This window comes from Chiloscyllium punctatum, chromosome 7 (genome assembly GCF_047496795.1).
Source record: "Chiloscyllium punctatum isolate Juve2018m chromosome 7, sChiPun1.3, whole genome shotgun sequence".
Lineage (NCBI taxonomy): Eukaryota > Metazoa > Chordata > Chondrichthyes > Orectolobiformes > Hemiscylliidae > Chiloscyllium > Chiloscyllium punctatum.
The window spans coordinates 135,098,185-135,122,761 of NC_092745.1; the positions used below are offsets into that span (position 1 = coordinate 135,098,185).

The following is a 24,577-nucleotide window of genomic DNA, read 5'->3' on the forward strand; positions in this document are numbered from 1 at the left end:
ACAGTACTGGCAGGGATAGGTCTGTCACTGTATAACACTGGGGTACAGTACTGGTGCGGGACAGGTCTGTCACTGTATAACACTGGGGTACAGTACTGGTGGGGACAGGTCTGTCACTGTATAACACTGGGGTACAGTACTGGTGGGGACAGGTCTGTCACTGTATAACACTGGGGTACAGTACTGGTGGGGACAGGTCTGTCACTGTATAACACTGGGGTACAGTACTGGCGGGGACAGATCCATCACTGTATAACACTGGGGTACAGTACTGGTGGGGACAGGTCTGTCCCTGTATAACACTGGGGTACAGTACTGGGTGGGGACAGGTCTGTCACTGTATAACACTGGGGTACAGTACTGGGTGGGGACAGGTCTGTCACTGTATAACACTGGGGTACAGTACTGGGTGGGGACAGGTCTGTCACTGTATAACACTGGGGTACAGTACTGGGGTGGGGACAAGTCTGTCGCTGTATAACACTGGGGTACAGTACTGGTGGGGACAGGTCTGTCGCTGTATAACACTGGGATACAGTACTTGTGGGGACAGGTCTGTCGCTGTATAACACTGGGGTACAGTACTGGGGTGGGGACAAGTCTGTCACTGTATAACACTGGGGTACAGTACTGGTGGGGACGGGTCTGTCACTGTATAACACTGGGGTACAGTACTTGTGGGGACAGGTCTGTCAGTGTATAACACTGGGGTACAGTACTGGGGTGGGGACAGGTCTGTCGCTGTATAACACTGGGGTACAGTACTGGTGGGGACAGGTCTGTCAGTGTATAACACTGGGGTACAGTACTGGTGGGGACAGGTCTGTCGCTGTATAACACTGGGGTACAGTACTGGTGGGGACGGGTCTGTCACTGTATAACACTGGGGTACAGTACTGGTGGGGACAGGTCTGTCGCTGTATAACACTGGGGTACAGTACTTGTGGGGACAGGTCTGTCGCTGTATAACACTGGGGTACAGTACTGGTGGGGACGGGTCTGTCACTGTATAACACTGGGGTACAGTACTGGTGGGGACGGGTCTGTCACTGTATAACACTGGGGTACAGTACTGGTGGGGACAGGTCTGTCGCTGTATAACACTGGGGTACAGTACTGGTGGGGACGGGTCTGTCACTGTATAACACTGGGGTACAGTACTGGTGGGGACAGGTCTGTCACTGTATAACACTGGGGTACAGTACTGGTGGGGACAGGTCTGTTGCTGTATAACACTGGGGTACAGTACTGGTGGGGACAGGTCTGTCACTGTATAACACTGGGGTACAGTACTGGCAGGGATAGGTCTGTCACTGTATAACACTGGGGTACAGTACTGGTGGGGACAGGTCTGTTGCTGTATAACACTGGGGTACAGTACTGGTGGGGACAGGTCTGTCAGTGTATAACACTGGGATACAGTACTGGGGGGGACAGGTCTGTCACTGTATAACACTGGGGTACAGTACTGGTGGGGACAGGTCTGTCGCTGTATAACACTGGGGTACAGTACTGGTGGGGACGGGTCTGTCGCTGTATAACACTGGGGTACAGTACTTGTGGGGACAGGTCTGTCAGTGTAAAACGCTGGGTTCATCGAGTCCTACAGCTCACAGAGACAGGCCCTTTGGCTCAAACTGGTCCATGCTGAGCAAAAATGTCCATCCACACTAACCCCATTTCCCTGCACTTGGCCAATATGCTTCTCATCCTTTCCTATCCATGTATTTGTCCAAATGTCTTTTAAATGTTAATGTACCCTCCTCAACCCACTTCCACTGGCAGCTCATTCCATATGCGGACCACCCCCTGTGTAAAAAGGTTGCCCCTCAGGTTCCCTTTTATTCTTTCCCCTCCAACTTTAAACTGATGCCCCGTAGTCCCTGATTCCCCAACTCTGGGAGAAAGACCGAGTGCACACACCCTATCCATCCCTCGCATAATCTTGTACACATGCATAAAATTCCCCCTCAGTCTCCTATTCTCTAAAGAAGTCAGTCCTAGCTTTGTTCAACCTCTCTCTATAACTCAGACCATTGACTCCTTGTAAATTTCTTCTGCTCTCTTTCCTGTTTAATAACATCCTTCCTGTAAGAAGGTGACCAAAACTGAACACAATACTCCAAGTGCTGCCTCACCAATGTCCTGTACAACTGCAACATAACTTTTCAACTTCTATCATCAGTGCCCTGACTGATGAAGGTCAGTGTGCCAAAAGTCTTCTTCACTGCCCTGTCTACCTGGGACTGCACTTTCAGAGAACCATGCACCTGAACTCCAAGGTCTATGACTCGTGATGTCACAAGGAATTAAGGGCTACAGGGAGAATGCAGGCAAGTGGAGGTGAAATGCCCATCAGCCATGATTGAATGGCGGAGTGGACTCGATGGGCCGAATGGCCTTACTTCCACTCCTATGTCTTATGGTCTTAAGGTTCCACTGCACTCCTCAAGGCCCGACCATTCACCATGAAACTCCTGCCTTGATTTGACTTTCCAAAATACAAAACCTCACACTTGTCCATATTAAACTCCATTTACTATTTCTCGGCCCACTCTCCCAGCTGATCAAGGTCCTGCTGTAATTTCTGATTTAGTGATCATAACAAGGTAAATCAGGTGGACCTCATAGAATATGAGTTCCCTGATTGGGGCTGTTAATCTGGTTCAGTTCGGGCTGACAGGAGTGTCAGGGGTTCTGTTTACTCTGCGAGTTGGCTCTGAGGGAATTGGACTGATGTGAAGGACTCTCCACCTGTAAGTAAAGGGGGACTTGGTGACAGAATACCAGTCTCTGGAGTTATTTCTTGGTACAGTTCTGGTAGTGAGCAGAACATATTAAATCAAGAAATTATGTCCATCTTGCAAAAATATTTTTCTTGTTAAATTGAGTTATTCTTTCTTTTGCAGTTAATATTTCAAGAAAAATTCATGCCCCACATTTGACTGCGAGTACGTGTCTACGTGTGTGTGTGCGCGCGTATGTGTATGTGTGTTGGTATATGTGTGCCTGTGTTTGAGAAAGTGTGTGCAAGTGGGGCTGGACAGTGGTTTGCACTGCTGCCTCACAGCACCAGGGTCCCAGGTTCAATTCCACCCTCGGGTGACTGTCTGTGTGGAGTTTGCACATTCTCCCCGTGTCTGTGTGGGTTTCCTCCGGGTGCTCCAGTTTCCTCCCACAGTCCAAAGCTGTGCAGGTTAGGGTGGATTGGCCATAGGAAATGAAGGGTTACAGGGATGGGGTGGGTCTGGGTGGGATACTCTTCTGCGGGTCACTGTGGATTCAGTGGATCAAATGGCCTGCTTCCACACAGTGAGGGACTGTATGATTCTGAGGGAGGGAGGGAGGCTGTATGTGCACATGCACGTTAATCATTTGTCATGTGATTTTTCATTCACCTGACGTCCATTTTCCGGGATCCCATTGTCATGTGTAGGTGTTTCCCACAGAACCCAGAGAGGAACAATCCTCTCCTATTATTCTAACAGACCAACTCTGACAGTGCTCTCATTGTCACTCACTCCTTCGAAATCAGACATGGTCACTATTCAAACCTTACTGTCCTTCTGATATCTGCCTGAAACAAACAACTTACAAAAGATTCTTGACTTTAGTTCTCACACAAACTCTCGGTTTCACTCTCAAAGCCGATCACAACCTGCCTGAAGGCTGGTTGGAAATATCTGTGATGCCTGTCAAGGTAGAATTGCCCGTCAGAAACTTCGATGAGACAAAAATCCAAATTTCACAAAACACTTGCTGCTGCATTGACTCCCTGAGCAGGTGTATCCCATTCTGTAATACCCAATATCCAGCAACCTGAACACAATCTCAAATTACTGTTTAATCTTTCATACTCAGGGCCTTACAGGCCAGTCAATACAACCCAGCCTCGTCACTGATGCCGGGGAGGAAAGGGTTATTCTGGTGAATCTGAACTGCCCCCTCCCAGGCCAGTCTCCTCTTCCTGAGGAGCAGGATACTGACCCTCCAAACATTGGAATTAGGGACTGATGTAGGCCATTCAGTCCCTCAAACCTGCTCCTTTTCTGAATAGGATTGTGGCTCATCTGATTGCAGCCTTGACTCCAGGTTCACACCTATGCTCAGTCACTTTTGACCTTCATTTGTCAATCTACCAACCTCAAAAGTCCACCTAAGAAATATCCAATGGCCCAACCTCCACTACTGCCTTGGGAAAGGACCCATAACTTCTCAGGAAAAAACACTCCTCCTCACCATCTGTCTTCAGTGGGAGACCCTTCATTACTAACCCATGTCCCCTCACTCTAGACCCTGTACAAGGGGAAACATCCTCTCAGTCTCCATCCTGACAAGGTCCCTCGGGATCTGATAGGTTTCAATAAGATCCCTCACATTCTTCATCACCCCATTGGATACAGGTCCAGCCTGTCCCTCCTTCCCTCATTCGATAACCCCCTCACCCCAGGAACCACTCGAGTGAACTTTCTCTCCTAATGTAATGATATCCTTTTATAACTGAGCAATCCAGGAGTGTGCCCAGTGTTCCCGTGGTCTCACCACCATCCAGGACATTGTAAACTGTAAGAAACATCCCCAGTTTTACAATCTGTTCCCCTCAAACATTCCAGTTCTCTTCCTGATCACTCTCTGTCCCTGTTTTCTGACCTTGTTGATGGACCAGGACCCCCAGATCCCTCTGTACTGCAGAGCTGCACAATCCCTCTCCATTTTTATGAAACACTGTTCTCTCTGGAGAAGTCCACAATTTCCCACAATATACTCTATCTGACAAATACTTTCCCACTCACTCAGTTTTTGCTCCTTACAGATCTCCTGATATTCTCTTCAAAACTCACTTTCTTATCTTTTTGCCACAACCTTTTGCAAATTTCAAATTTCAGACCTCCTGTCCTAGTCATTGGTATAAATTATAAAATGTTGAGTCCCGAGCTCTGATTGCTCTCAAACTGAAAGTGACCTATTTATGGTTACTCTCTGTTGCTCACTCAATCCTTGATCCATGTTAATCTGTCACCTACCCTCCACCCACCCAAGATTTCTCATTTTACTTATAACTATTCAAGTAGCACCTTATCAAATGTCTTTGAGAAATGTAAATACATCATTTATTCACAATGTTTGTTCCACCTCAAAGTTCTAATAAATTTATTTAAACATTCTTTCTTAATGCCATGTGGCCCCCAACCACACAGCAGCTTCACTGCCCCCTTTCCCTGTACCAGCGTCTCCAGTAAAAAGCAGGATTCTCGTCCCAGTGACAGGAGTTATACTCACAGTCTCGCCCCTCTGTCCAGGATGTCCTGGTAATCCATCCTTACCAGCGGGTCCCTGCAAACACATGAACGTGTAGAGCTCAGAGAGGCGAGGTGGAGGAATGGTATGAACACAGAGGGATGGCACAAGATAAGAGTTTAAATCCCAGGCTGACATGGGGGCCCATGCCCATTGGCTGCAGAGTCAGACAGAGCCCTGTGTCTCCTTGTTCTGGGATCATTAGATTGAAAGCAGGTGATTAACTGAGACACCAGTAACATCTTCCCCAGATCAAATAGAAAACCCATTGGCTGAGAGCCCCAGCCAATCAGAGCATGCAGCTTCTGCCTGTGCTACACCAGGGGTGAGGGTGGTCAGGGGAGCTGGGGGAAGGGGTGTGATGGTAGTTAACCCTCTGACCTCTCCAAATGTTCAAGATGACCAATGGAGCCAAGCCACAGGAGAGTGAGGCAGAGGTGGAGAATAGGCAAGGGATAGTGAGGGGAGCAGGTGGAGGGTAGGACAGGTGAGGGTGCAGAACCTAGGGGAACGGAAAGGGGATGGGGAGAGCAGGCGAGAGGGGTAAAGTGTCAGTGAGGTTAGCCAGCTCCTGGGGAAAGCAGGGCTCAGTGAGTAACAGATCGCGCTGGTTGTAAGTCCTACCAACTCGATCTGACCATGAAACCTTCAGCTTTCCCTCCCGAGGATACGCAACAAGAATGTGGCTCCAAAGGCAGTGGGATCTTCCTTTATACATTCAGATCAGGTACCAAGGCTCTGATTGGGCCTTGATGCAGTGTTTACTTGGGAAGCTGGAGGTTTGGTTTCTGCATTGGAATGGAATGGAGACCAGGCTGGGGCCAGGCTGCTCAGGAATCCACACAGAAAGGGAACAGTTTACTTACTGGAGGCCCCTTCGGTCCGGCAAATCCAGTGGGACCCTGGGGTCCTGGAGGTCCCTGAGAAAACAAACAGAATAAAGATGAAACATGACAGAGCCTGGGAATGTCTCTTGGAACACAGGTATCCCTCACAGGCTGGAGGGTCCAAACCATGCCCCTGTCAGCTCCAAGCAGCTCACATGGTCCTTATGGCCAGAGCTTGAAGATGGAGCCAACATCGGACTGACCGCCCCTTCTCAGTGACCAGCTCATATTGTCAGATGGTGATTAGACAATGAGCTGTTTCCATCAAACCAGGCCCAACTGACTCAACCTTTCCCCTTTTGGGAAATGTCTCTCAGTCGAGACATCAGCCAAGAGAACCTTCTGGAAGTAAAGGAACTAGAACTGTATCCAGGAGACTATCGGCAACAGTCTCCACTCCCTCGGTCACAATGTTCAGCTCTGAACTCGACTCACATCATCGGCTCTCCCCCTCCTCCAAGCCCCTACAACCCCTCCCTGTCCCTGTAACCTCCACCAGCCCCTACACCCCTCCTCATCTCTGTAACCCCCTCCAGCCCCTACACCCCCTCCCTATCTCTGTAACCCCCTCCAGCCCCTACACCCCCTCCCTATCTCTGTAACCCCCTCCAGCCCCTACACCCCCTCCCTATCTCTGTAACCTCCTCCAGCCCCGACACCCCCTCCCTATCTCTGTAACCTCCTCCAGCCCCGACACCCCCTCACTATCCCTTCTACCTCCTGCTTTATTTTCCTGCAAATGGCTTTGAGGCTGTAATTCCCTCAAGGCTGCTATATAAATGCAAATTGTAGTTGCTGTGAAGATGTTGGATGTGTTCGTCGGAGACAGATCATTCAGTAAATCCCTGAAGCGGTGTTATTTATTGGAGCAGTGCCTGGGTAACAGTGTGTCGAGGTGAACCAGCCAGTGGGAGCTGCTTCATTGTTGATGTTCCTCAGTGAGGAACGGACAGCTGGACAGGGACAGAGAGGACACAGGCTCCCATCAGGTTTCCTGACGGCTGTGAGATCCCTGGGATCCTGTCAGGAAGCAGAACCAGCTCAAAGGACCAGATGATTGACAGGATGGGTGTCCACTTGTCAGTCATGGACACCTCACTTACCCTTTCCCCAGGCCCACCAGGGGGACCGTCACTTCCAGATGTTCCCTAAGGACACACAGAGACAACACACAGTCAATCTCAGCAACGGGTGAAGGGGAGAAATGATTCCATATCCTCAGTGATCCCACTCAGTCTGTACCTTTGCTCCTGGTTTTCCAGTGGGACCTCTTGGACCACGACCTCCACGTGGACCCTGCAAAACATTCACCACAAATCGTGAAAGATTCAGACAGAAATAAATGGGTGAGCTTTTACTGTGGAGGTGGAGGGCTTTCCCAACACACTCTTTAATTGGAGAATAAATAACTTCACAACACACAGCAAACTGGGTAACTCCACCTCACTCCATAATCAGCTTCACAAAAACACAAACTCATTCTCTAATTCCCTCCAGTTCTGAGGAATTTCAGGATTTTCCCGTTAATCAAAGTCACAACAGAACGTTTGTCTGGATATCGGTGGCAGGAGGAACCTGTCGATAAAAAGATGTTTGGTTCTTGCCACTCAATCTTGTTCAGTCCCGAAACAAAAACATCGGAAATAGGTCAATCACTTATAGACAGCTACTGAATTATTCTTCAAGACTTTTATATGTTTAATTCCTCTTTTCCCTTTAGATCTCTTTCATTTCTTTCAGAATCCACTCTCTCTTTCCCTCTCAGGTGCTTTCTGTGCATCTGATTGGATCCTATTTGACCAGTTTTCTTCGTGGTCATTCTGGATTTTGGAGCCATCCTTAATCGTCATTAGTTGAGCAGTCACTCAGGCCGAGGAGCTGGGGAAGCTAGGATTGTTCTCTGTGGAGCAGAGAAAGTTCTGGAGGGGATTAACCAAGGTGTTTAAAATCAGGAAGTAAGATTGATTGAGTAAATTGGGAGTGACTCTGTTTCTGCCCTCCTTCTGCCCAGTTTCTCAGGTTCTCAGTCCTTCTTAAACCCGACGCTTTCCTGCCCATTGTGTGCATCAAACACAAAAAATAGGAGCAAGAGGAGGCCATTCAGCCCTTTGAGCCTGTTCCACCATCCAATATGATCATGGCTGACCATCCAACTCAGTCTCCTAGTCCTGATTTCTTCCCCATGCTCTTTGATCCCTTCATCCATAAGAAGTTTATATAAATCCTTCTGAGGCAGAGAATTCCACAGGCTTCCCACTCGCTGGGTGAAGAGATTCCTCCTTGTCTCAGTCTCCTCATCTCCTCATGGCATACCCTGGTTCTGGAGTCTCTGGTCACTGAGAAAATCTTTCTAGCATCTGTCCTGTCTAGTCCTGTTAGAATTCCAACAGAGATCCCTCTCTGAACTCTTCTCAACTCCAGTGAACACACTCTCTCTTCATCCCATCAGTCCTGCCAGTACAGGAATAGTCTAGGAAACCTTCCCTGCACCCTCTCCTTCCCCGACAGCCTTTAGTAAACTGTCACTCAATTCCCGACAACATCCCCCTTTTCCCCAGAGAACAAAAGGCTGGGCTGCCTAAGTCCAGACCCAGTACGAAGCCTCCAGCAGAAAACAGGTGTTTGTTCAACTCTGTGATCAGTTTGGGATCAAACATCCAAATGAGATCATCCTATGATTCACAGCAGCTTTGAGAATATCAATACCTTCATTAACTGACATTTTACCAAGCTGATTGTAAACATTCAGATCTAGTCAACACAAAGACTGCTGTAGTCCCCAGCCGCCTCAGTAACTGGTAAAGCCAAATCTGAGGGGGCACAGTGACAGATACTTACGGTCGGACCCCTCTGTCCTCTCGGGCCAGATTTACCAGGAACACCCTGTCAATCAAAGAGAAAATATAATTAATTGGAAGTTCATACAGGGAACAGGCAAATAGGATACCCAACGCCAACACAGTGACATAGAGCATCATGTTCAGACGGTCAGTGCTGAGGGAGTGCCGCACTGTCGGAGGGTCAGTGCTGAGGGAGTGCCGCACTGTCAGAGGGTCGGTGCTGAGGGAGTGCCGCACTGTCAGAGGGTCAGTGCTGAGGGAGTGCCGCACTGTCAGAGGATCAGTGCTGAGGGAGTGCCGCACTGTCAGAGGGTCAGTGCTGAGGGAGTGCTGCACTGTCAGAGGTCAGGGCTGAGGGAGTGCTACACTCTCAGAGGGTCAGTACTGAGGGAGTGCTGCACTGTCAGAAGGTCAGTACTGCGGGAGTGACGCACTGTCAGAGGGTCAGTGCTGAGGGAGTGCCGCACTGTCAGAGGGTCAGTGCTGAGGGAGTGCTGCACTGTCAGAAGGTCAGTACTGCGGGAGTGACGCACTGTCAGAGGTCAGGACTGAGGGAGTGCCGCACTGTCAGAGGGTCAGTGCTGAGGGAGTGCCGCACTGTCAGAGGGTCAGTGCTGAGGGAGTGCAGCAGTGACAGTGCTAATAGTGATCACACAGCAGCAGTACCTCTCTGAGTGTGATGAACTGTGTGATGTGTCAGATTGTACAAGGCTTTAGGCCTAGGGCCCTCAATTGGGTCTGGAATAGTCAGGTGGTTATGTCTGACCATTGCAGATACAATGGGCTGAAAGACTCGAGATCTCTGCAGTGATGTTGTGACAGGTGCTGTGGCAATGCAATAAACAATGATTCTGCAGAAATCATGTTATTTCACATAAAGGGAAAGCTTTCTCACCCCGTTTCCCCCCCACCCCCCACTGACAGTCGATGTTTCAGCCTCTGATTGATTGGTGAATTGCCACTGGCCTTTGAACAGTAATGAGCTCACTAACGTTCCCTGAGGTGAGAGGCTGGAATGAGTTCCTTAATTGCTTCAAGGGCTTTCATAAAGTCTCTGGTGATTCTCAACCATCTGAAATGAGGCCAGCCGTCCCACTGGGGGATCAGATTAAAGTCACTGTCAGCTCTTGTTGTCCAATGCTGTCAGGATGAGATGAGCTGTTCTGTAAATTGCAGCGATTGACATGTTCCTTCCATCAGTAAACGGCCTGCCTGTGACCCCCTCCACCCCCTCCATGTATTCACACCATCAACGAGTGACCTGTCCACACCTGCTCCCTCCCAGCTGCTGCCCACATCAATAATTCCAGCTCCGGCATTCCGATTAGATCAGAGCCTGACTCATCCTGCACTCCCTCAACATCTAGTTTAACTCTCTCCTCACCATCTCCTGCTGGGACACAATGGAGCAGCTCTGTTCAACAATATTCTCACGCCGTCTGGCTGGTTCACATCTCGTCATCCCTGTCCCCTCCTCCAGCCCCTACACCCCCTCCCTATCCCTGTCCCCTCCTCCAGCCCCTACACCCCCTCCCTATCCCTGTCCCCTCCTCCAGCCCCTACACCCCCTCCCTGTCTCTGTAACCCCCTCCAGCCCCTACACCCCCTCCCTGTCTCTGTAACCCCCTCCAGCCCCTACACCCCCTCCCTATCTCTGTCACCTCCTCCAGCCCCTACACCCCCTCCCTATCTCTGTAACCCCCTACAGCCCCTACACCCCCTCCCTATCTCTGTCACCCCCTCCAGCCCCTACACCCCCTCCCTGTCTCTGTAACCCCCTCCAGCCCCTACACCCCCTCCCTATCTCTGTAACCCCCTCCAGCCCCTACACCCCCTCCCTATCTCTGTAACCCCCTCCAGCCCCTACACCCCCTCCCTATCCCTGTCCCCTCCTCCAGCCCCTACACCCCCTCCCTATCCCTGTCACCTCCTCCAGCCCCTACACCCCCTCCCTATCTCTGTCACCTCCTCCAGCCCCTACACCCCCTCCCTGTCTCTGTAACCCCCTCCAGCCCCTACACCCCCTCCCTATCTCTGTAACCCCCTCCAGCCCCTACACCCCCTCCCTATCCCTGTCACCTCCTCCAGCCCCTACACCCCCTCCCTATCTCTGTAACCCCCTCCAGCCCCTACACCCCCTCCCTATCTCTGTAACCCCCTCCAGCCCCTACAACCCCTCCCTATCCCTGTAACCTCCTCCAGCCCCTACACCCTCACCCTATCCCTGTCCCCTCCTCCAGCCCCTACACCCCTCTCTATTCCTGTAACCACCTCCAGCCACTACACCCCCTCCCTATCTCTGTAACCCCCTCCCGCCCATACATTCTGTGTGGATCTCTGTCGTGTACACTGTGTGGATCTCTGTCGTGTACACTGTGTCGATCGCTATCGTGTACACTGTGTGGATCTCTGTCGTGTACACTGTGTGGATCTCTGTCGTGAACACTGTGTGGATCTCTGTAGTGAACACTGTGTGGATCGCTGTCGTGTACACTGTGTGGATCTCTGTCGTGTACACTGTGTGGATCTCTGTCGTGTACACTGTGTGGATCTCTGTCGTGTACACTGTGTGGATCTCTGTCGTGTACACTGTGTCGATCTCTGTCGTGTACACTGTGTCGATCTCTGTCGTGTACACTGTGTCGATCTCTGTAGTGAACACTGTGTGGATCTCTGTAGTGAACACTGTGTGGATCTCTGTAGTGAACACTGTGTGGATCTCTGTCGTGTACACTGTGTGGATCTCTGTCGTGTACACTGTGTGGATCTCTGTAGTGAACACTGTGTGGATCTCTGTCGTGAACACTGTGTGGATCTCTGTCGTGTACACTGTGTGGATCTCTGTCGTGTACACTGTGTGGATCTCTGTCGTGTACACTGTGTCGATCTCTGTCGTGTACACTGTGTGGATCTCTGTAGTGAACACTGTGTGGATCTCTGTAGTGAACACTGTGTGGATCTCTGTAGTGAACACTGTGTGGATCTCTGTCGTGTACACTGTGTGGATCTCTGTAGTGAACACTGTGTGGATCTCTGTAGTGAACACTGTGTGGATCTCTGTAGTGAACACTGTGTGGATCTCTGTCGTGTACACTGTGTGGATCTCTGTAGTGAACACTGTGTCGATCTCTGTCGTGTACACTGTGTGGATCTCTGTAGTGAACACTGTGTGGATCTCTGTAGTGAACACTGTGTGGATCTCTGTAGTGAACACTGTGTGGATCTCTGTCGTGTACACTGTGTGGATCTCTGTCGTGAACACTGTGTGGATCTCTGTGGTGTACACTGTGTGGATCGCTGTCGTGTACACTGTGTGGATCTCTGTAGTGCACACTGTGTGGATCTCTGTCGTGCACACTGTGTCGATCTCTGTCGTGTACACTGTGTGGATCTCTGTAGTGAACACTGTGTGGATCTCTGTAGTGAACACTGTGTGGATCTCTGTCGTGAACACTGTGTCGATCTCTGTAGTGAACACTGTGTGGATCTCTGTCGTGTACACTGTGTGGATCTCTGTCGTGTACACTGTGTGGATCTCTGTCGTGTACACTGTGTGGATCTCTGTCGTGTACACTGTGTCGATCGCTGTCGTGTACACTGTGTGGATCTCTGTCGTGTACACTGTGTGGATCTCTGTCGTGTACACTGTGTCGATCTCGGTCGTGTACACTGTGTGGATCTCGGTCGTGTACACTGTGTGGATCTCTGTCGTGTACACTGTGTCGATCTCTGTCGTGTACACTGTGTCGATCTCTGTCGTGTACACTGTGTGGATCTCTGTCGTGTACACTGTGTGGATCTCTGTCGTGTACACTGTGTGGATCTCTGTAGTGAACACTGTGTGGATCTCTGTCGTGTACAATGTGTGGCTGTCTGTCGTGTACACTGTGTGGATCTCTGTAGTGTACACTGTGTCGATCTCTGTCGTGTACACTGTGTCGATCTCTGTCGTGTACACTGTGTGGATCTCTGTCGTGTACACTGTGTGGATCTCTGTCGTGTACACTGTGTCGATCTCTGTCGTGTACACTGTGTGGATCTATGTCGTGTACACTGTGTGGATCTCTGTCGTGAACACTGTGTCGATCTCTGTCGTGTACACTGTGTGGATCTCTGTAGTGAACACTGTGTGGATCTCTGTCGTGTACACTGTGTGGATCTCTGTAGTGAACACTGTGTGGATCTCTGTCGTGTACACTGTGTGGATCTCTGTCGTGTACACTGTGTGGATCTCTGTCGTGTACACTGTGTGGATCTCTGTCGTGCACACTGTGTGGATCTCTGTCATGCACACTGTGTGGATCTCTGTAGTGAACACTGTGTGGATCTCTGTAGTGAACACTGTGTCGATCTCTGTCGTGTACACTGTGTGGATCTCTGTAGTGAACACTGTGTGGATCTCTGTAGTGAACACTGTGTCGATCTCTGTCGTGTACACTGTGTGGATCTCTGTAGTGAACACTGTGTGGATCTCTGTAGTGAACACTGTGTGGATCTCTGTAGTGAACACTGTGTGGATCTCTGTAGTGAACACTGTGTGGATCTCTGTCGTGTACACTGTGTGGATCTCTGTCGTGAACACTGTGTGGATCGCTGTGGTGAACACTGTGTGGATCGCTGTCGTGCACACTGTGTGGATCTCTGTCGTGAACACTGTGTGGATCTCTGTAGTGAACACTGTGTGGATCGCTGTGGTGTACACTGTGTGGATCTCTGTAGTGAACACTGTGTGGATCTCTGTCGTGAACACTGTGTGGATCTCTGTCGTGTACACTGTGTGGATCACTGTCGTGTACACTGTGTGGATCGCTGTGGTGAGCACTGTGTGGATCTCTGTCGTGTACACTGTGTGGATCTCTGTCGTGTACACTGTGTGGATCTCTGTAGTGAACACTGTGTGGATCTCTGTAGTGAACACTGTGTCGATCTCTGTCGTGTACACTGTGTGGATCTCTGTCGTGTACACTGTGTGGATCTCTGTAGTGAACACTGTGTGGATCTCTGTCGTGTACACTGTGTGGATCTCTGTCGTGTACACTGTGTGGATCTCTGTGGTGTACACTGTGTGGATCGCTGTCGTGTACACTGTGTGGATCTCTGTCGTGAACACTGTGTGGATCTCTGTCGTGCACACTGTGTCGATCTCTGTAGTGAACACTGTGTGGATCTCTGTCGTGCACACTGTGTGGATCTCTGTCGTGCACACTGTGTGGATCTCTGTCGTGCACACTGTGTCGATCTCTGTCGTGCACACTGTGTCGATCTCTGTCGTGCACACTGTGTCGATCTCTGTCGTGCACACTGTGTCGATCTCTGTCGTGCACACTGTGTCGATCTCTGTCGTGAACACTGTGTGGATCTCTGTCGTGAACACTGTGTGGATCTCTGTCGTGTACACTGTGTGGATCTCTGTCGTGAACACTGTGTGGGTCGCTGTCGTGTACACTGTGTGGATCTCTGTAGTGAACACTGTGTGGATCTCTGTCGTGTACACTGTGTGGATCTCTGTAGTGAACACTGTGTGGATCGCTGTCGTGTACACTGTGTGGATCTCTGTAGTGAACACTGTGTGGATCTCTGTCGTGTACACTGTGTGGATCTCTGTAGTGAACACTGTGTGGATCTCTGTCGTGTACACTGTGTGGATCTCTGTAGTGAACACTGTGTGGATCTCTGTCGTGTACACTGTGTGGATCTCTGTAGTGAACACTGTGTGGATCTCTGTCGTGTACACTGTGTGGATCGCTGTCGTGTACACTGTGTGGATCTCTGTAGTGAACACTGTGTGGATCTCTGTCGTGTACACTGTGTGGATCTCTGTCGTGTACACTGTGTGGATCTCTGTAGTGAACACTGTGTGGATCTCTGTAGTGAACACTGTGTGGATCTCTGTAGTGAACACTGTGTGGATCTCTGTCGTGTACACTGTGTGGATCTCTGTCGTGTACACTGTGTGGATCGCTGTGGTGAACACTGTGTGGATCTCTGTGGTGGACACTGTGTGGATCTCTGTCGTGTACACTGTGTGGATCGCTGTGGTGAGCACTGTGTGGATCTCTGTCATGTACACTGTGTGGATCTCTGTCGTGTACACTGTGTGGATCTCTGTAGTGAACACTGTGTCGATCTCTGTCGTGTACACTGTGTCGATCTCTGTCGTGTACACTGTGTGGATCTCTGTCGTGTACACTGTGTGGATCTCTGTCGTGTACACTGTGTGGATCTCTGTCGTGTACACTGTGTGGATCTCTGTGGTGTACACTGTGTGGATCGCTGTCGTGTACACTGTGTGGATCTCTGTCGTGAACACTGTGTCGATCTCTGTCGTGCACACTGTGTCGATCTCTGTAGTGAACACTGTGTGGATCTCTGTCGTGCACACTGTGTGGATCTCTGTCGTGCACACTGTGTCGATCTCTGTCGTGCACACTGTGTCGATCTCTGTCGTGCACACTGTGTGGATCTCTGTCGTGTACACTGTGTGGATCTCTGTCGTGTACACTGTGTGGATCTCTGTCGTGTACACTGTGTGGATCTCTGTCGTGAACACTGTGTGGGTCGCTGTCGTGTACACTGTGTGGATCTCTGTAGTGAACACTGTGTGGATCTCTGTCGTGTACACTGTGTGGATCTCTGTAGTGAACACTGTGTGGATCTCTGTCGTGTACACTGTGTGGATCTCTGTAGTGAACACTGTGTGGATCGCTGTCGTGTACACTGTGTGGATCTCTGTAGTGAACACTGTGTGGATCTCTGTCGTGTACACTGTGTGGATCTCTGTAGTGAACACTGTGTGGATCGCTGTCGTGTACACTGTGTGGATCTCTGTAGTGAACACTGTGTGGATCTCTGTCGTGTACACTGTGTGGATCTCTGTAGTGAACACTGTGTGGATCTCTGTCGTGTACACTGTGTGGATCTCTGTAGTGAACACTGTGTGGATCTCTGTCGTGTACACTGTGTGGATCTCTGTAGTGAACACTGTGTGGATCTCTGTCGTGTACACTGTGTGGATCGCTGTCGTGTACACTGTGTGGATCTCTGTAGTGAACACTGTGTGGATCTCTGTCGTGTACACTGTGTGGATCTCTGTCGTGTACACTGTGTGGATCTCTGTAGTGAACACTGTGTGGATCTCTGTAGTGAACACTGTGTGGATCTCTGTAGTGAACACTGTGTGGATCTCTGTCGTGTACACTGTGTGGATCTCTGTCGTGAACACTGTGTGGATCTCTGTCGTGTACACTGTGTGGATCTCTGTCGTGTACAATGTGTGGCTGTCTGTCGTGTACACTGTGTGGATCTCTGTCGTGTACACTGTGTGGCTGTCTGTCGTGTACACTGTGTGGCTGTCTGTCGTGTACACTGTGTGGATCTCTGTCGTGTACACTGTGTGGATCTCTGTCGTGTACACTGTGTGGATCGCTGTCGTGTACACTGTGTGGATCTCTGTCGTGTACACTGTGTGGATCTCTGTCGTGTACACTGTGTGGATCTCTGTCGTGTACACTGTGTGGATCTCTGTCGTGTACACTGTGTGGATCTCTGTAGTGAACACTGTGTGGATCTCTGTAGTGAACACTGTGTGGATCTCTGTAGTGAACACTGTGTGGATCTCTGTGGTGTACACTGTGTGGATCTCTGTGGTGTACACTGTGTGGATCTCTGTCGTGTACACTGTGTGGATCTCTGTAGTGAACACTGTGTGGATCTCTGTCGTGTACACTGTGTGGATCTCTGTAGTGAACACTGTGTGGATCTCTGTCGTGAACACTGTGTGGGTCGCTGTCGTGTACACTGTGTGGATCTCTGTGGTGGACACTGTGTGGATCTCTGTCGTGTACACTGTGTGGATCTCTGTAGTGAACACTGTGTGGATCTCTGTCGTGTACACTGTGTGGATCTCTGTCGTGTACACTGTGTGGATCTCTGTCGTGTACACTGTGTGGATCGCTGTGGTGAACACTGTGTGGATCTCTGTGGTGGACACTGTGTGGATCTCTGTCGTGTACACTGTGTGGATCTCTGTGGTGAACACTGTGTGGATCTCTGTCGTGTACACTGTGTGGATCTCTGTCGTGTACACTGTGTGGATCTCTGTAGTGAACACTGTGTGGATCTCTGTCGTGTACACTATGTGGATCGCTGTGGTGTACACTGTGTGGATCTCTGTCGTGCACACTGTGTCGATCTCTGTAGTGAACACTGTGTGGATCTCTGTAGTGGACACTGTGTCGATCGCTGTAGTGCACACTGTGTGGATCTCTGTCGTGTACACTGTGTCGATCAATGTTGGTGCTTATCGGTTTATGGAATGCTGTGAGACACATGGAGCTGGGATCTGCCACATGGTGCAGAGTCAGAGCAGCCTGGGCTTGAGGCTGGGACAGAATCTTCCTGAGGAATGTTTTACTCTTGACCAACTGGCCAATTACACTGGCAATATGATCGACATCAGTGATTGGCTGATAAATACTGGGATCCATCAATAACACTCTCTCCTTACCCTCGCTCCTTTTTCCCCATTTGAGCCAGGAAATCCTGGGAATCCTGTCGATCCCTGAGGAAAACCAAGAAAACGATGTGAGGACAGAGATGGTGAAGATCAACAGTGGTACAATTAGAAGGAGATCATTGCAGTTTCTGAGTTTCTGGCTCAGAATAACGTTCCCTGACAGACCTGTCCTATCAGCTCACTCACTAGTCAACAACACAAACCTACTCTCCTTTCAAACCATCCAGACCCCAGCCTCAGGGAGGATTGTGTCCGATCCTGGGCCCTGCTCTTTCAGAACAATGTCAGGGTGAGGAGAGGGAGCTGAGGAATGGGATCAGGGATGAGGGACCTTAGTGAATGTGGAGAGACTGGAGAAGCTGGGATTGTTCTCCTTAGAGTAGAGAAGGTTCCGGGAGGTTTAACTGAGGTGTTCAAAACCATGGAGAGAGTTTGATGGAGTAAATCAGGAGAGTGTGTTTCCAGGGGCAGGAGGGTGAGGGAGCAGAGGGAGACAGATTGAAGGGAGTCGGGGAGAAGCCCCAGAGGGGGAGGGGAGGGGGATTGTTTTACACAGTGAGTTGTTGGGATCTGGAAGGTGCTGCCTGAAAGGGCAGTGGGAGCAGATTCCGTACACTTCCCACTGCCTTGGGAAAGCAGCCAACATAATCAAAGATGCCTCACCCTGGTTATATCCTTTTCCACCCTCTTCTGTTGGGCACAAAATACAAAAGTTTGAAAATATGTACCAATAGATTTAAGAATATTTTCTTCTTAGCTGTGTACTTAACAACGTACCTCTCATATATTAGAGTCTATCTTTCTCTGCACCTTCTCTGGAGTATAACACTATATTCTTTATTCTGTTCTGTTATCCTGATGTGTTTATGTAAGGTATGATTTGTCTGGATAGCACACTATACAATATTTTTCACTGTATCTCAGTAAATGTGACAATAATAAATTAACCTAAATCAAATCAGTAATAACTTTCAAAAGGGAATCAGTAAAAAAAAACTGGAAAAAGAACATTGCAAGAGGCTACAGGGTAAGAGGAGAGAGTGTGGCTTTAATTAAATCGATCATTCAGAGAACCAACACAGGATTGATGAGCTGGATGGCCCCTTCCTGTGCTCTACGATTCGCTAACCACAGAGTTTTCATTGATCAATAAACTGGGGCTTTCAATATGTTGTTGGATGGTAATGTGGAAAAGGAACAGTGTGGGGGGAAAGAGAGAAGATGGCTTGCTTTAAGCCAAGTCTTACAGCAGACAGCAGGTGGGCAGAATGGCCTCATGTCACTCTCTGATTCACCCACCAATGTTATTCTGATTTCACAGTGAACAATAAACTCTCTTCCTGACTTCTGCAAACTCTGGCAGTTCTAGTTAACATCTTTCAAAACCAATAAAATGTAAACAAGTTTCAAACATTCCCAGGGAATCATCAGATCATTGGAAATTCACTGCATTTTTAATCAGCAAGGAATTGAATCACTTACCAGACAGTCTGAAAGCCCGATTGCATTTGGAAGATGAGAACATTATTAAATGATAAGTCAAGGGGATAGAACGTACATGGTACAATGTGAAAGATGCAGGAACAGAGACACCTCATGGTTTGAACAGAAAGATCAGAACGGGCTGATTCACAATGTGCCTAACAGGAGGAGTCATTCAACCTCAATAACTCCCCTCAGTTACTCATCTCTCCCCTGCCTTGGCCCTCTCTGTTTCTAGAATGTTCTCCAACCCCACAGCTGTCTGATGTTTCCATGCTCCTCTATTCCAAACCTTTTGTACGCCTTCATTTACAATCACTCAATCTTTGGTGCTTATATGTATAGCTACAAGAGTCCCTGTCAGACACTGTTGAAGATCAACCCCATGTCCAAATATCCTCATGAGACTCAGTGTCAAATGTTGCTGCGACCAAACTGTGTCAGGATATTATTTGGTGTTAAAGGCTGTATAAAAGTTACAGAGTGGATGGTGAGCAAATAGATTGCAGATACACAGCTGTGTGTGCATACCAGCTCCACCCAGAAGGATCCTCATCGATCAGGATCCTCTGTCTGGAGTTGGGGGTGAGAGCTGTTTGAGGGTAAATTCACATTTGACATGTGGGAGTTTCTCAAAGGCTATGGATGACAGTTCAGGACCAGCATGCCCCTGTAAGGATGCAAGATAAAGATGAAAAATGTGTTGCTGGAAAAGCGCAGCAGGTCAGGCAGCGTCCAAGGAGCAGGAAAATCGACGTTTCGGGCATAAGCCCTTCTTCAGGAATGAGGAGGGTGTGCCAAGCAGGCTAAGATAAAAGGTAGGGAGGAGGGACTTGGGGGAGGGGCATTGGAAATACGATAGGTGGAAGGAGGTTAAGGTGAGGGTGATAGGCCGGAGTGGGGGTGGGGGCGGAGAGGTCAGGAAGAAGATTGCAGGTTAGGAAGGCGGTGCTGAGTCCGAGGGTTGGGACTGAGACAAGGTGGGGGGGGGGGGGAAATGAGGAAACTAGAGAAATCTGAGTTCATCCCTTGTGGTTGGAGGGTTCCCAGGCAGAAGATGAGGCGCTCTTCCTCCAATTGTCGTGTTGCTATGGTCTGGCGATGGAGGAGGCCAGGGACCTGCATGTCCTTGGTGGAGTGGGAGGGGGAGTTGAAGTGTTGAGCCACGGGGTGGTTGGGTTGGTTGGTCCGGGTGTCCCAGAGGTGTTCTCTGAAACGTTCCACAAGTAGGCGGCTTGTCTCCCCAGTATAGAGGAGGCCACATCGGGTGCAGAGGATGCAGTAAATGATGTGTGTGGAGGTGCAGGTGAATTTGTGGTGGATATGGAAGGATCCCTTGGGGCCTTGGAGGGAAGTGAGGGGGGAGGTGTGGGCGCAAGTTTTGCATTTCTTGCGGTTGCAGGGGAAGGTGCCTAGAGTGGAGGTTGGGTTGGTGGGGGGTGTGGACCTGACGGATGGCGTTTTTACAGGGGGCAGGGTGGGAGGAAGTGTAATCTAGGTAGCTGTGGGAGTCGGTCGGTTTGTAGTAAATGTCTGTGTTGATTCGGTCGCCCGAGATAGAAATGGAGAGGTCTAGGAAGGGGAAGGAGGAGTCTGAGATGGTCCAGGTGAATTTGAGGTTGGGGTGGAAGGTGTTAGTAAAGTGGATGAACTGTTATGTCCGAAATGTCGATTCTCCTGTTCCTTGGATGCTGCCTGACCTGCTGCACTTTTCCAGCAACACATTTTTCAGCTCTGATCTCCAGCATCTGGAGTCCTCACTTTCTCCTGCAAGATAAAGATGACAAGATTCAGAAACCCTGGATGGTAAGAGACATTGAAAGTTCAGTCAAAAAAGGACAGAAAGTATCTACCAGGTTTAGGAAACTGAAATCAGACAAGTCCCTTGAGGAACATAGAGGAAGCAGGAAGCAGGAAGCAACTGAAGGAATAAAATCAGAAATTGCTGGAGAAACTCAGCAGATCTGGCAGTATCTGTGGAAAAAAGGCAGACTCATAATGAGTCACCAGACTCAAAACACCAACTCTATTTTCTCCCCACAGATGCTGCCAGACCTGCTGAGTTTCTCCAGCAATTTCTGATTTTGTTTCAGATTTGAAGTATTCACAGTTCTTTGTTTTATTTAAGTTTAAAAAAGGAATTAGGAGGGTTAAAAAGGACCATGAAATGTCCTTGGCAAGTGGGATGAAGGAGGATTCCCAAGGCATTTTATTCATATAATTGGAGCAAGAGGACAGCAAGGGAAAGGATTGGTCCACTCAAGGACAAAGGAGGGAATTTGTGTGTGGAGCCAGAGAAAGTGGGTGAGGTCCTTAATGAGTATTTTGCATCAATATTAACTAAGGGGAGGGGGATAGTGATCTTCTAGATTATGTCAATATTAAGAAGTAGGGGGTGTTGGGTGCCTTGAAAAACATTAATATATGTATTTCCCCAGGGCGGGAAGGGATCTATCCTAGGACACTGAAGGAGGCACTGTAGGAGATTGGTGATGTCCTGACGGAGATCTTTGTATCCTCTTTAGCCATGGGTGAGGTCCTAGAAGATTGGAGAATAGCCAATGTTGTTCCTTTGTTTAAGAAGGACAACAGGAATAATCCACAAAATTATAGACAGCTCAGCGTTATGTCAGTGAATGGGAAAATAATTGGAGAAGATTCTCAGGGACAGAACTTACATGCCTTTGGAGAAGAATGGACTTACTCGGGATCGTCAGCACGGCTTTGTGTGGGGTTAGCATGGTTTATTAGGGTTAGTTAGCACAGCTTTGTGTGGGTTAGCATGGTTTATTAGGGTTAGTTACCACGGCTTTGTGTGGGGTTAGCATGGTTTATTAGGGCTAGTTAGCACGGCTTTGTGTGGGGTTAGCATGGTTTATTAGGGTTAGTTAGCACAGCTTTGTGTGGGGTTAGCATGGTTTATTAGGGCTAGTTAGCACGGCTTTGTGTGGGGTTAGCATGGTTTATTAGGGCTAGTTAGCACGGCTTTGTGTGGGGTTAGCATGGTTTATTAAGGTTAGTTAGCACGGCTTTGTGTGGGGTTAGCATGGTTTATTAGGGCTAGTTAGCACGGCTTTGTGTGGGGTTAGCATGGTTTATTAGGGTTAGTTAGCACAGCTTTGTGTGGGGTTAGCATGGTTTATTAGGGCTAGTTAGCACGGCTTTGTGTGGGGTTAGCATGGTTTATTAGGGCTAGTTAGCACGGCTTTGTGTGGGGTTAGCATGGTTTATTAGGGTTAGTCAGCACAGCTTTGTGTGGGGTTAGCATGGTTTATTAGGGTTAGTCAGCACAGCTTTGTGTGGAGGAGGTCTTGCCTCACAAACCTGAGTGAGTTTGTTGAAGAAGTGACGAAGATGATTGGTTGAGGGTAAGGCAGTGGATGTTGCCTACAGTAATTTTACTAAATTATTTGACAAGGTCCCCCATGGTAGGCTGGTCTAGAAGATTTAAAAACCTGGAACTTAGAACATAGAACATTATAGCGCAGTACAGGCCCTTCGGCCCTCAATGCTGCACCGACCTGTGAAATCAATCTGAAGCCCATCAACCGACACTATTCTATTCTCATCCATATGCCTATTCAATGACCATTTAAATGCCCTTAAAGTTGGTGAGTTTACTACTGTTGCAGACGGTGCGTACCACACCCCTAAAGCTCTGAGTAAAGAAACTACCTCTGACATCTGTCCTATATCTGTCACCCTCCAATTTAAAGCTATGTCCCCTTGTGAGAGCCATCACCAACCGAGGAAAAAGGTTCTCCCTGTCCACCCTATCTAACCCTCTGATTATCTTATATGTCTCGATTAAGTCACCTCTCAACCTTCTTCTCTCTAATGAAAACAGCCTCAAGTCCCTCAGACTTTCAACATAATTCCCTCCATACCAGGCAACATCCTGGTAAATCTCCTCTGAACCCTTTCCAAAGCTTCCACATCCTTCTTATAATGCGGTGACCAGAACTGTACACAATACTCCAAGTGTGGTCGTACCAGAGCTTTGTACAGCTGCAGCATGACCTTATAGCTCCGAAACTCAATCCCTATAAATAATAAAAGCTAACACATTGTACGTCTTCTTAACAACCCTATCAACCTGGGTGTCAACTTTCAGGGATCTATGCTCATGGACACAGATCTCTCAGCTCATCCACAGATGAAGAATCTTACCCAACAGCAGGTTATAGTCCAACAGGTTTATTTGGAGGCACTAGCTTTCAAAGTGCTGCTTCTTCATCAGGTGTTTATGGAGCAGAATGATAGGACACAGAATTTATAGCAACAGGATTGCAGTGTCATGGAATGCAATATTAAACAAATTTAGCTTGAGTCTGTCACTCACACCCCCACACAGACCCTCTTTCATACACAAGCTCCATCTCATATTCACACATATACACACCCCGCACTTACACCAACACACACACCCTCTCACACATGTCCCATCACACTCATATACACTTCACCAAAGTTACACACACACATATACACACACACTCTATCATGTGCACTCCCACCCACACACTCACACTCACACTCACTCTGTCACTCCTACATGCATTCACATATAAGCTTATCGGGTGAATTTGTTTTTGCAGAATTACATTTTATTTTGCTCAAAAACTGCATGAATCCATGTAAAACTCTGCAAAACTACACAAAGGGTTTGTCAGTTGGACATCGCATTGGGACACAGACAGACTTCACACTGATTGGTTAAAAAGCTGAGCTGGGTTCGTGGTGCTGGAAAAGCACAGCAGTTCAGGCAGCATCCGAGGAGCAGGAAAAAATATTCCTGATGAAGGGCTTTTGCCCGAAACGTCGATTTTCCTGCTCCTCGGATGCTGCCTGACCTGCTGAGCTTTTCCAGCACCACACTAATCTAGACTCTGGTTTCCAGCATCTGCAGTCCTTGTTTTTACCCAAACGTTGAGCTAACTTGAGAACGTAATGTAAAAGAAGTTCTGGGATTTACATATCAAAGAACAGGAACCAGCAAATCCCATTATAAAAGATGAAAGATTTAATCTGAGATTGTTTACTGTATCACATCTCCATGACACTGGACTCCTTTGGCTATAAATTCTGTGATCATGATCTTAACCTCCACACCCACCTGATGAAGGAGCAGCACTCTGAAAGCTAGTGCTTCCAAATAAACCTTTGGATTATAACCTGGTCATAGAGCCATAGAGATGTACAACATGGAAACAGACCCTTCGGTCCAACCCGTCCATGCCGACCAGATATCCCAACCCGATCTAGTCCCACCTGCCAGCACCCGGCCCATATCCCTCCAAACCCTTCCTATTCATATACCATCCAGATACCTTTTAAATATTGCAATTGTACCAGCCTCCACCACTTCCTCTGGCAGCTCATTCCATACACGTACCACCCTCTGCATGAAAAGTGTCCCCTTAGGTCTCTTTTATATCTTTCTCCTCTCACCCTAAACCTATGTCCTCTAGTTCTGGACTCCCCCAACCCTCAGCCTCCGACGCTCCAGGGAAAACAGCCCCAGCCTGTTCAGCCTCTCCCTATAGCTCAGATCC

General features: G+C 48.8%; 1 protein-coding gene across 7 annotated transcripts in view; it reads right to left on the reverse strand.

Annotated features, from left to right (window-relative positions):
- col11a1a (collagen, type XI, alpha 1a) overlaps positions 1 to 24,577 on the reverse strand; it is a 444,140-nt gene that overhangs the window by 112,219 nt on the left and 307,344 nt on the right. For all 7 annotated transcript variants that reach the window (XM_072574917.1, XM_072574914.1, XM_072574912.1 and 4 more), the window contains 6 exons: positions 17,532 to 17,585; positions 9,024 to 9,068; positions 7,428 to 7,481; positions 7,289 to 7,333; positions 6,165 to 6,218; positions 5,281 to 5,334 (listed from right to left, as the gene is read on the reverse strand). In XM_072574917.1, coding sequence (XP_072431018.1) covers positions 5,281 to 5,334; positions 6,165 to 6,218; positions 7,289 to 7,333; positions 7,428 to 7,481; positions 9,024 to 9,068; positions 17,532 to 17,585 — 306 coding nt within the window. The remainder of the gene's footprint in view (positions 1 to 5,280; positions 5,335 to 6,164; positions 6,219 to 7,288; positions 7,334 to 7,427; positions 7,482 to 9,023; positions 9,069 to 17,531; positions 17,586 to 24,577) is intronic.